This window comes from Neoarius graeffei, chromosome 21 (assembly GCF_027579695.1).
Source record: "Neoarius graeffei isolate fNeoGra1 chromosome 21, fNeoGra1.pri, whole genome shotgun sequence".
Taxonomy (NCBI): Eukaryota; Metazoa; Chordata; class Actinopteri; order Siluriformes; family Ariidae; genus Neoarius; species Neoarius graeffei.
Window position 1 is genome coordinate 61,150,220 of NC_083589.1, and position 12,783 is coordinate 61,163,002.

At 38.3% G+C, this 12,783-nt stretch overlaps 1 protein-coding gene across 10 annotated transcripts in view; it reads left to right on the forward strand.

Annotated features, from left to right (window-relative positions):
• col7a1l (collagen type VII alpha 1-like) overlaps positions 1 to 12,783 on the forward strand; it is a 277,370-nt gene that overhangs the window by 246,798 nt on the left and 17,789 nt on the right. For all 10 annotated transcript variants that reach the window (XM_060903444.1, XM_060903446.1, XM_060903447.1 and 7 more), the window contains 10 exons: positions 7,412 to 7,447; positions 7,542 to 7,598; positions 8,387 to 8,458; positions 8,824 to 8,895; positions 9,108 to 9,143; positions 9,262 to 9,342; positions 11,263 to 11,316; positions 11,415 to 11,468; positions 11,609 to 11,671; positions 11,756 to 11,818. In XM_060903444.1, the coding sequence (XP_060759427.1) occupies positions 7,412 to 7,447; positions 7,542 to 7,598; positions 8,387 to 8,458; positions 8,824 to 8,895; positions 9,108 to 9,143; positions 9,262 to 9,342; positions 11,263 to 11,316; positions 11,415 to 11,468; positions 11,609 to 11,671; positions 11,756 to 11,818 (588 nt within the window). The remainder of the gene's footprint in view (positions 1 to 7,411; positions 7,448 to 7,541; positions 7,599 to 8,386; positions 8,459 to 8,823; positions 8,896 to 9,107; positions 9,144 to 9,261; positions 9,343 to 11,262; positions 11,317 to 11,414; positions 11,469 to 11,608; positions 11,672 to 11,755; positions 11,819 to 12,783) is intronic.

The following is a 12,783-nucleotide window of genomic DNA, read 5'->3' on the forward strand; positions in this document are numbered from 1 at the left end:
TTAGCAAGTTAACTGTAGTCCTCAGCCATAAAAGCATTACTGTAAGTGTTGTTTTCTCACATGTATGGGAAGTCTACTGGACACATATCACACGTAGGGGAGACTGTAGGGCACTTCATGTCATTTTATCACATGTAGGGGAGACTATAGGGCACTTCATGTTATTTTCTTACATGTATGGAAAGCCTATTGGACACATCATCTCATTTTATCACATGTAGATGAGACGATAGGGTATGTTGTCTCATTGTCTCACATGTAAGGAAACCTATAGGGCACACCATCCCATTTTATCACATGTAGAGGAGTTAATTGGGCATGTCATCTCATTCTTTCATGTGTAGGGAAACCTATAGGGCACTTTATCTCATTCTTTCATGTGTTGGGTAGCTTATAGGGCACTTGACCTTATTCTCTCAGATGTAAGGGAGACTATAGGGCACTACATCTTATTTTCACCAATCAAAGGGAACCCTGGAAAGCACTTCATGTTTCATGTTTTCTCAAGTTTATTTATTTATTTTTCTATTTGAAAGGCAGCCATTAGAGCATCATATTTTCTCCACTGTAAAGGCACCCTAAAGGGCAATTTATCATCCTTTAGCTACTGCAGGGGCCAAGTCCTCTAGCACTGAATACAATACTCATCGTTTTACTCACTGGCAGGAAGGAACAAGCAAGGAACATCCATAATCAAGAGACACTGAGCATAATGGGTAACAAACCAATGACAGAACAGGGGTGGAGACATGACCAAACCAAAACAAAGGCACATGTCAAAACAATTGAAATCTCAAGAAGAATGAAAACAGTCCTAACAAAGTCAGCTTCGTTGATGCTATAAACCCCCCACCAATGGAAACCCGAGTGCAAAACCGTTCACGACAACCGCAGTCCCAAAGTCAGCAAGTCAACTGCAGTCCTAAAGTCAGCAAGTTAACTGCAGTCCCCAGCCACAAAAACACCACTGCAAGAGTCCAGAGCGTCCTCCAGGCGCAACCCCCAACTGTCCACATGGGGCCGCCATCCACAGGAGCGATGCTATGAGACTCCAACCAGACACAGGGCACCAGGATGGACCAGGCAGGTCCGAGGAGCAGAAGAGGCCAGCATCTCAATCCCAGGACCGACATGTAACTCAGAGGGAAAGATTTGGGGGGGGGGGAGAAGAGAGAGAAAAAACAGGTTGTTAGGTATGCCCAATGTCACCTGAATAAGTAGGAGCAGTATACATATTGCACTGAGTACAAGCAGGGACTCCGGCAACTAACTATGACATCATAACTAAAAGGGGAGAGCCAGAAGGTAACACAGGCATGAGGGGCCCCGGGACATAAAGCAGCAGCCACTACACCGTCAACAAACTCGAGTGAGCAAGCGAGTGGGGACTGACAGCATCCATACATCCCAGTTTACCAAAACACTCTGTCTGAGGATCCTCCAGATCTACTCCTTTACCTCATAAACACCATTAACACAAGGCTTGACTAAACAGATCTGTTTTCAGCCGAGACTTAAACGCTGAGACTGTGTCTGATTCCCAAACACTACTTGGAAGGCTGTTCCATAACTGTGGGGCTTTGTAAGAAAAGGCTCCGCCCCCTGATGTAGCCTTCACTATACGAGGTACCAGCAGATAGCCTGCACCTTTTGATCTAAGTAGGCGTGGCGGGTCATAGAGGAGCAGAAGTTCACTCAGGTACTGTGGTGCGAGAACATTCAGTGCTTTAAAGGTCAATAGTAGTATTTTATAATCAATATGAAATTTGATTGGGAGCCAACGCAGTGTGGATAAGACAGGGGTGATGTGGTCATATTTTCTAGTTCTAGTAAGGACTCTTGCTGCTGCATTTTGAACTAACTGGAGCTTGTTTATGCACTTATTGGAACATCCAGACAGTAAGGCATTACAATAATCCAACCTGGAGGTAACAAAAGCATGAACTAGTTTTTCCACATCATGTAGTGACATTAAATTTCTTATCTTTGCAATATTTCTGAGATGAAAGAAAGCTATCCGGGTGATGTTATCAATGTGAGTTTCGAATGAAAGACTGGGGTCAATAATCACTCTGAGGTCTTTTACTGCTGCACGTGAAGAAACAGAAAGGCCATCCAGAGTCACTGTGTAATCAGAAAACTTACTTCTAGCTGCATGTGGTCCTAGTACAAGTACTTCAGTCTTGTCAGAGTTAAGCAGAAGGAAGTTAATAAGCATCCAGTGTCTCATGTCCTTTACACATTCCTCAATTCTATTAAGCTGGTGTCTCTCATCAGGTTTTGCAGAAACATACAACTGTGTGTCATCAGCATAACAGTGGAAACTAATACAATGTTTACAAATAATATCACCCAGAGGGAATATATATAAAGAAAAAAGCAGTGGACCCAAGACAGAACCTTGTGGAACACCAAACTTTACCTCAGTACATCTAGAAATGTCACCATTTACAGTTGAAACCGTATATTTACATACACTTTAGGAAAAGACACAATCTTTTTTTTTTCTCATAGTCAGACATGAAATCAGACATTCACTTTAACTTTTTCATGTCTGTCTGAATATTTAAAATTATTTCAATGTACTTAATGCCAAATTAATCAGAGAAGGAGTTTTTTATTCAATATTTTAATTGCTTTTATCAAATCAGAAGTTTACATACACTGCAGTTTGTGTGCCTTTAAACAATGTAGGAACGCCCAGATGATGATGTCATGTCTTTGGAAGCTTCTGATAGGTTAATTGGCAACATTTGAATTAATTGGAGACACACCTGAGACACACACCTGTGATTGTATTTTAAGGAACACCTCAAACACAGTGCTTCCTTGTACACAACATGGGTAAATCTAAAGAAATTGATCAAGATCTCAGACTAAGAATGGTTAACTTGCACAAGTCTGGCTCATCTTTGGGGGAAATTTCAAGAAGCCTGAAGGTGCCACAGTCTTCAGTTCAAACCATTATACGAAAGTATAAACAATGTGGGAATGTCGAGCCATCATACCGCGCAGGAAGGAGACGGATTCTGAGTCCCAGAGATGAGCGGGTTCTGGTCAGTGCTGTGCGTAAGAACCCAAGAATGAATGCAAAGGACCTCGTGAAGATGATGGCTGAAGCTGGTAAGAGTGTGTCACTGTCCACGGTGAAACGAGTTCTGCACCAACATGGGCTGAAAGACCACTCTGCCAGGAGAAAGCCATTACTCCAACACAAACATAAACAGGCCAGATTACAGTTTGCAAATGAACACAGGGGAAAGGATCTCAATTTTTGGAGACATGTCTTGTGGTCGGATGAAACTAAAATTGAGTTGTTTGGCCATAATCAACAACGATATGTTTGGAGAAAAAAAGGAGATGCTTACAATCCTAACAACACCATACCAACAGTGAAACATGGTGGAGGCAGCATCATGTTGTGGGGTTGTTTTGCTGCAGGAGGTACTGGTGCACTTCACAAAATCAATGGAGTAATGAAGAAGGAACAGCATGTGGAGATACTGAACCAACACCTGAAAGCATCTGCCAGGAAGTTAAAGCTTGGCTGCAAATGGGTCTTCCAAATGGACAATGACCCGAAGCACACCGCCAAACTGGTCAAAAAATGGCTTGATGACAACAAAGTCAATGTTTTGGAATGGCCATCACAAAGCCCCGACCTCAACCCTATTGAGCATTTGTGGGCAGAGCTGAAACGACATGTGCATGCAAAGCAGCCAAAAAATATGGCCCAGTTATACCAGTTCTGTCAAGAGGAATGGGCCAAAATTCCTGTCAAGTATTGTGCAAAGCTTGTTGAAGGTTATCCAAAACATTTGACCCAAGTCAGACAGTTTAAGAGCAATTGTACCAAGTACTGATGAAGTGTATGTAAACTTCTGATTTGATAAAAGCAATTAAAATATTAAATAAAAAACTCCTTCTCTGATTAATTTGGCATTAAGTACATTGAAATAATTTTAAATATTCAGACAGACATGAAAAAGTTAAAGTGAATGTCTGATTTCATGTCTGACTATGAGAAAAAAAAAAAGATTGTCTTTTCCTAAAGTGTATGTAAATATACGGTTTCACATACTGATAGCGATCAGTTAAATAAGAGCTGAGCCTCCCACAACATTTTCTAGTCTATCCAGAAGAATGGAATAATCAATGGTATCAAATGCTGCATTAAGGTCAAGCAACACAAGCAGCGAGACACAGCCCTGATCAGACGCCAACAGTAGGTCGTTTACTACTTTAACCAGTGCTGTCTCTGTGCTATGATGAGGTCTAAATCCTGACTGATACATTTCATGGATGTTATTCCTATGTAAATATGAGCATAACTGCTGTGCCACAGCTTTTTCAAGGATCTTGGAGATAAAGGGGAGGTTTGATATTGGCCGATAATTGGACAGCTGACAGGGATCAAGGTCAGGTTTTTTAATCAGGGGTTTGATAACTGCTAGTTTAAAGGATTTGGCCACATAGCCAGTCGTAAGAGAAGAATTTATTATTTTTAGAAGCGGTTCAATTACTTCAGGTATTATCTGTTTGAATAGACGTGTAGATAAGGGATCTAGTACACAAGTTGAGGCTTTTGATGCCGAGATTAATGAAAGTAATTCAGTTTCTTTTAGGGGAGTAAAACATTCTAATTGATGATCTGATACAGTTATATTGTTAACTACAGGGTCACTTACATTGTCTGACCTTAAATTAGTAGTTTGAATTTTTTGTCGGATATTTTCAATTTTGTCATTAAAAAAATTCATGAAGTCGTTGCTACTACATACTGCAGGTGTGCATGTGTCTATAGTGGACTTATTCCTCGTTAATTTTGCTACAGTATTAAATAGGACTCTAGGATTATTTTGTTATCTTCTATTAGGGAGGAGAGATATGTTGATCTCGCAGCACTAAGAGCTTTTCTATACTTCAGGAAGCTCTCCTTCCACGCTAATTTGAACACTACCAACTTTGTTTGACGCCATTTACGTTCCAGTTTTCGAGTGGTCTGTTTTAATGTGCGAGTGCCATCATTATACCAGGGTGCTAATTTTTTGTCTCTGACTATTTTCCTTTTAAGAGGAGCTACATTATCTAAGGTATGGCGGAATGTTGCAGAATGTATGGTTATTCAGTTGCACCTTGACAGTGCATGGAGAGTCGTTTGAAAAAATGTGCTGCAGATCTCTGAGAAAGCATGCGTTATTACATTACATTATATTACATTGCATGGCATTTAGCAGACACTGTTATCCAGAGCGACAGACAACAAGTACAAAAGTCAGGTACACAAAGTGCTGAACTTCTAGGCAAGAAAGTTCTAGTGCCAACTGAACCAGTGACAACAATACTTAGTGTAATATTCTGTTGAAGTATCAATACTTAGAAAACAGCCAAGGAAACCAACCATATAAAGTTCAACTAAATGGAGAACTCAAACGGCTAACCCCAGGCTAGACAGCACACAGCCTGGGTTGGTCTCGACTGAAACACAGTTACACAGTGGGCAGGGAAGAAGGGGAGAGGTGCAGCCTGAAGAGGTGAGTCTTCAGTCTGTGCTTGAAGATGGTCAGGGAGTCGGCAGTTCTGACCTCAATGGGAAGGTCATTCCACCAACAGGGAACCAGGACAGACAGCATTATCCCTCACCCTCTCAAGGATAGGCTTGTGTCTGGAAATTAATGACCAAATGACCAAACTGGGAGAAAATGAGGTTTAGAAAATCCTGAAAGGATTTGTCATGACCCTCTCTTGGTCTCCAGACCTGCCCTGAGTCATTACCAATATATCAGCAGCTGCATAGCCCAACTCTGAATATGCATAACGTTCCCCGTCCAAATATTGATCTAACGTTTAGATTTAACTCCCCAACTCTGATCTGAATACACCCCTAAATGTATTGTTGGTATGAATTAAACTGGCCATTGGTTTTTTTTTATTTCTATTTATTTATTTATTTATTTATTTGTACATGTTCCAGGTCAGAATTGTAGGTCATGGAATTTTTCAACCCAAGTTAGAATCGTTAACCCAGTTCATAATTTGCTACTTGTATTAGGAAGACTTACTGTATCTAGGGTTAGGTTTAGGGTTAGGTTTTGGGAAGATCTTAGATTTTAAATGACTTGATGATGTAATAGGACTGGACTCATGAATAAATTCAAAATATATATCACTCCTTCCATTGCAATCGTTGCTGATCTAGTAGTTAAGATGTTGGTTTAAGAATCAGAAGGTTCTGAGTTTGAATCCTGGTTAACCCTCAAGCGACCGAGTGGGGTCATTTATGACCCTGGGCATATAATTTTGTGTGCAGTTTTTATACATTTGATCTGAAAAATATTTCCTACCATGAATTTGTCAGTTAACTTGTTCTGCAACTGTTCATAGGTTTTTGCAGGGATCGGCCGAATGGTGCGGCAAGAGTAATGAAAAATTGTGCAGGGTCATTTATAACCCCAGAAAGAAGCATAAGATTTCTTGCAGTAATTCCTTATCAAATGTTGCTTTTACCAACTACTTATCTGTATGTTGTACTTTTGTTGCAGTGAACCATGGCACGTAGACTAAGAACAGCTGGATTTACAGCTGTAGAAGTAATGAGACAGATACTTGAGGCCCAAAGTGATGATGAAAATAGCTCAATTGATGGAGATGATTAATTTTAGTATTAGCATATCTGCTAGAAATAGCATGTTAGCTAGTATTAGCATATTAGTTAGTCACTAGTTTTGATGTTACAAAGATCCCATCAACACTGTAATGGATGTTTTTGCTCGTACTTTTCTTTTCATGATACAGTTTCAGTCAGTGTTGTTGAATTAAGTACCGTAAATGTTCCAGTAAGACATAATAAAGACTATCTAGATTATGTTATATTCTTCTTATTCTGTCTCTTTACTTTCTTTCTACATTAAAATTTGTTGTAAACCATACCTATCTACGTTTATATATATTTTATATTATCTGTCTTGAACACAGGAAGTGGTATATGTATGTAAAACCAAGAGAAAATAATATACTGAATATAGCGGGGTCATAAATGACCCCACCCAGTAATATTAGTCGCTAAAATAGCTTGGTCACTTGAAGGTTAAGTATGAAAAAGGATATCTTGAAAATTTGCTAATTAGTTAGATAGGAATAGACAGACAGACATGAGGAAATACTAGGTAGGTGTAGACAGAGAGGAAGTGGATGGAGGAAAGGGAGAGAAAAGAAGTAATGGAAATGCCTTTAAGAATCTTTATGATCTTTAGGAATTTATGAACTAGGTTAAGAATTTTAACCCGGGTCAAAAAAAAATCACCTAGGCTGAAATTTTTTGATCTGTAACATATACAACCCTTTGTACTTTATTATATATTGAGAATGTGCTAATCATCAAGATTAGTTATTTGAAATCTCTCTTTAACAGGGGGATAGAGGTCTACCAGGCAACCGAGGCGAGAAAGTAAGAGCCAGCTATGTTTGTGAAAATCACATAACGATGATTCCCTACCACATACACTGCAGTTTTTTCTTCTTTCTCTTTTTTTTGTGCACAGGGGACTCCTCTAACCCTGCACGGGCCACGTGGATATAAAGGCACAAAAGGACAAGTGGTATGGCAATCGGGAGAAATCTGTCCTTTGTGGAGGGATTTTTTGTTTCCTCTACGTTGTACAGAATAAAACTTGTGTGTGTGTGTGGGGGGGGTGCTGCTGCTGTGCTGTTATAAGAAAATAATCAACGATGGGACGATGTCACGCGGTCTGACACAAAACAGATTTACTGTTACTGCCCAAAAGCTGAACACAGCCATTTTTTTAACAATTACAATTTCTTTATTTAAGAATGAAACATTATATTTATCCCTTTATACAGTTAACATTGTGGATCATCTGTGAGACCCTGTTATTGAGAAGCCATGAAGAATAAACTCCCCTGTACAGCTTTATCTCTAACTGTTACCAAGTGCTGACACTGGAGACTCCTTCCATAAAAGTTAAATAGATAAAGATCTCCTTACAGAAAACCTTTCCAAAACAGTGATTTTTGTTGTTAAATAACATCATGATTTCTTTAAATCTATTTATTATTAGGTTTCAATTACATTAAGTCTCTTCCAGACAAGTCCCTGATCTGTTACTATAGCAACGATAACAGATTAGAAGAAAAGCATTAACATGAACCTCAGATTTGCAACTGCACTACTGTCAGAGATGCTTTTATAGAAAATTAATCAACAGCTTCTGACCAATCAGGATAAAGAATTCATCAGCTTGTGGACTGCAGATTATTATTTTGTTTGTTTTTTTTAAACATCCTGTCTGCCTTCTCTTCCGTCCTTCTTCCTGTGGGATAAAAAGTAGTTCGAACACTTCATTTATTTCATTTTTGTCCATATAAGGGTGAACGAGGATCTCCGGGATTTGATGGTGATAAAGGGGAGAAAGGAGAGGACGGACCTCCAGGGGTGAAGGTGATGTGCTTTAGCTGAACTTTAATCCTTGGTTGCACTGTTGGATGGCCGTTTCTTTGATTATTTCATGTTGTTATAGTTCTTCTTGTCTTGTTTTTATCTGCATGCCTGCATACGTAAAGCTCTCAGAGTACCACAGAGCTAATGGACCATTTCTGACCAAATTACTAAAACAAATACAAGGTGTTTAATATGATTTAGCACATATGTACATTTGTAAAGGTAAAGATACAGAGTTTATGTAGCACACTGATGGCCTCATTGCGGTCCATTGGCTTCACCCTGTGCTGTGGTGCCCTTAATGACTTCCTTTAATGAATTCTCAATGTGATGGAGTGATTTGTACTTATGTAACTATAATGCAGGGTTTGAAGGGAGAAGCTGGGGTCAAAGGAAGTATGGGGCCCTTTGGAGCTCGAGGGCCTGTAGGACAAAAGGTCAGATTGAAAACTGCTTACATACAAACAGCTTTTAAGGTGTATTTTTTTTTTAAGAATTCCAACAAATCAGCCATTTATTATTGAATAAGCAGCATGCACTTACACTTTTTGCATGAATCTTTTTGCTATTTGTCATTTGCTACAGTTTTTCATCATTTATTAGACATAATATTGAACCTAAACTTACATTTTTTCCGTCTTATTTACAGGGAGAAGCAGGAGAACCAGGCACCAATGGAGAAGCGGTAAATTATAATAGATGATCATTTTAAAGACATAATAAAAAGATTTCATGCATGCATATTGAATTGCAATCTACATCATTTTATGCTTTATGCACTTTATGCCCTTGGACCTTCTTAGGGTCGTGATGGAGAGAACGGACTGCAGGGTGAAAAAGGCGACAAGGGAGACATGGGACTCCGAGGACCAAAGGGTGAACAGGTACGAATAAAAATAAAACTCGCTTCAAATAAAATCACAGTGTCTTTTAGGAGAACATGCTTTGGGTCACGCAGACCACTGTTCTAAAGTTTGGGAACGTCTTTCGAGCAGCAGTCGATTTTCACTTCCCATAAACCACACCAAAGTTGTGAAGGAGATGAACAAGGCAGTGCTGTTGTCATGGAAACAGCCTGCCAATCGGCTGAATCGAAATGGATCTAAAACTTGAAAAAGTGTCTGATCTTTGACTGCGTATGAACCAGCTGCTAAAAGAGGTATTTTCAAGTTTATTAGTAAAGATTGCACGTTATTTTTTTCTCTACTAGTCTAGAGTTGAAATGCTTCATTCCCTACACATCCCTAGAAAAAACATCCAAAGCTTAAACTAAAATATGTGCAAAGTTCACCAAGGACAAGGGCTGCATTCGAGTAAAGCTGGTGAACTCGAATTTCTGACCTCCAAGTAGGAGAAGCAAAAAACAAAACAAAAAAACCCCAATCCCTCAAATTAGAATTCCTACTTAGAAACTCTGCAAGATCGTCTCAACCCTTGACCCTCTAACGCTCCCTAATGCCACAAAATAAACCCGATTAGTCTCTAGTGACAAATTAACAGAAAAACTGATTAAATGAGTGGAGAAATGTAATGAGTACAGACACATCTAGACAGATGTGCTGCATAATACAATTAAGCAATAAACAATTAACCGTGTTCTGTAGTGTGTATAAAAAATGCACAGATTTTGGATGAAGATGACAAGAAGAAAAAATCAAAGTGACTTTGGAAGAGGGTTTGTTATTGGAGCATGAGTTTCAGTCACAGTGATGAGCAGCTGGCTCACAGTTTAATAGGAACAGTGACTAAAGTGACAACTGTAGTTAGACATCAGGAAACAGGGCTGTGTGCAAAAGTTTGCACCTCACACATTTTTTGTAAATGGAAAAATTATACTTCTATTTTAATGGAGGTGTCGTAGTGTATTGATGATAATACAAAAATCAACAGAAAAATAATTTAAAATCAAAGAACCAAATTTGCGCTGTCCAATAAACCTGACTTTTACAAAGATCATGTATGAGATCTGGTAGAGTTCGAACAAACATGATAATGAAAATACAGAAGGTGCCACGAATTTCCCATCCATGATGCTTTTGTCTCTTAAAGCCTTCATGTAGTTGCGAAGTCTTGCATCTTTAAGTTCTGAGCTGTCTTTCTTTGTTCCCGTGTTTTCCCGAATCAGTTCAGAGTACTTCCTTATTTAGACCCTCGCCTGTTTTCCACATGTTGTGATCCTGGATAGTCTCTGTGGTTATACCGCTGAAATGGATTTTGATGATGATGATGACTGGATTTCCATAAATAAATTCCACGCTGATTTCACACTCCTGTGTCCTGTTTCATCCTACTGCATGTTACAGTGGGGTTGAAAATTAAATATGTAAGGAAAACGAGAAGAGCAGCTGTTCCTCAGGTGACTGAGAAGATCAAAGCAGGACGCTATGAGACTGTCAGCTTAGAACAGTACATTGCTTTTATTAAAATCAACTTTAAAATAACTTCAATAGCTTAAAATTAAAATAACTAAGAATTTTAAAATTAGAATAATAAAATAAAATTTTTAAATAATTTAAAATTAAAATAACTTTTTTTAAATAACTTAAATATTTTTTTTAAAAATTAACTAAAGTTTTTCCATGGTTGTATGTTTTTGCAACCTGAGAAATACTGTGCTTGGTTGTTATAATAAAAAAAAAAAAAAAATCGAAAATTGCTTCAAACTTTTGGAAGGACAGAGAAGTCATACAGCTAAAGCGGGAAATAGAAATAGTACTTAAATCTGAGTGTTTTTGTTGAACTTGTTCTTCAAGCTATGTTTTTTAAATTTATTATTATTTTTTAAGTTTATTTATTTTTAACAGGGAGAGAAAGGAGAGCTTGGATTACAAGGAGACAAAGGCAACAAAGGAGAACAGGTAAAGATCTAACCTGCACCCTGAACCGTTTGGGTTATTATGTTGTACACACATTTGTGTGTTTGTTTCTTTAAGTATTTATTTATTTACATCTTTAGGGTTTTCGAGGCATGCCAGGAAGGATGGGCCTCCCAGGAATAAACGGGGATCCGGTATTTACGTTACATCACCAGACACACTTCATGTTACTGCAGAACTGAAATGACATGCCATAATGTTTTATCCCGCTTGTCTCTTTGTCATGTAATTACACTCATATTACTGAATAATATCTTTTAAATGTTAAATACAGGGCAGTATTGGAGACCCTGGGGTGCCGGGCATTCCTGGACTAAACGGACCCCCAGGACGAAAAGTGAGTCTTGCAAAGAATTCACTGGCACTGACTCTGACTCTGCATGCTCACTACACTATGTTACTGTTCGTTGGTATTGTTTAGGGAGAAAAAGGTAATGGAGGTCTGTCTGGACTTGATGGTGAACCAGGGAAAAGGGGAGAGAAGGTCAGTTTCAAAAGTATTGGCATATTTAACCCTTTTTCCTGCTTTATTTATAGGCTGTGATTTACTAAGATCTCAAAATATGTATATCCACAAATATGTATATCCACAAAATATCCACAGCATGCATGATTGTGCTTTGAGCTTATTAAACAATTATTCACCAAAGGTGAAGTGAATATCGGTGAATAATAACCGACACAAAGTCGAGGTTATTATTCACTGATGTTCACTGAGCCTGAGGTGGACAATTGTTTTAGTATAAACACTCAGGTTATTGTTTTTAAAAATCGTATGAAAAAATCATTTATTTCAAACTTCAAAAGTAAATGTAATCACAGCACAGCACAGACTTGTGTCACTTATCTACGCTGACTCACATAAAATACTTTGTTTAGAAATTGATAAAATAAATCACAATCCCACCTTACCTTTGAATAGTTTTAGACCAAACTTGGTAGCATCTTTAGTGCTTTTAGGAACAGCATTTTCTTTCATCATTTGTAATTCTTCCTCATTTACGGTGACAAAGCAACTGGCCGCTATTTTGCCGAGTCGCTCGAGGTGATTATCAAAAAATAGTCTGAATTTCTCGACCAATCAGCACGCACGATTTTCTATAATCACCTCCATATTTATACGGACACTGATTAAACATGGTCAAAAATGCAATATGAATGCAAGATTAAAAAAGAAAACATCAGCTCTGTGAATGCTGTGTACATGTGACAAATACCTAGTATGAATCCAGCTTTAACATTATATCATGCTGTAAAAACAGACCTTGGATAAAAATTTCACGAGCTTGAGACAGGTTTTAGCTGAGAAAAAAAGTTGACTCAATTTTTTATCCAAGGGTTTTGTTCTTGTTGTTGTTGTTGTTGTTGTTGTTTTCAGTGCAATAAGTTGTAATTGTAATACAGTTTTCCAAAACAATGGTCTTAAAAAGGCAGAAATAGACTTGTGCA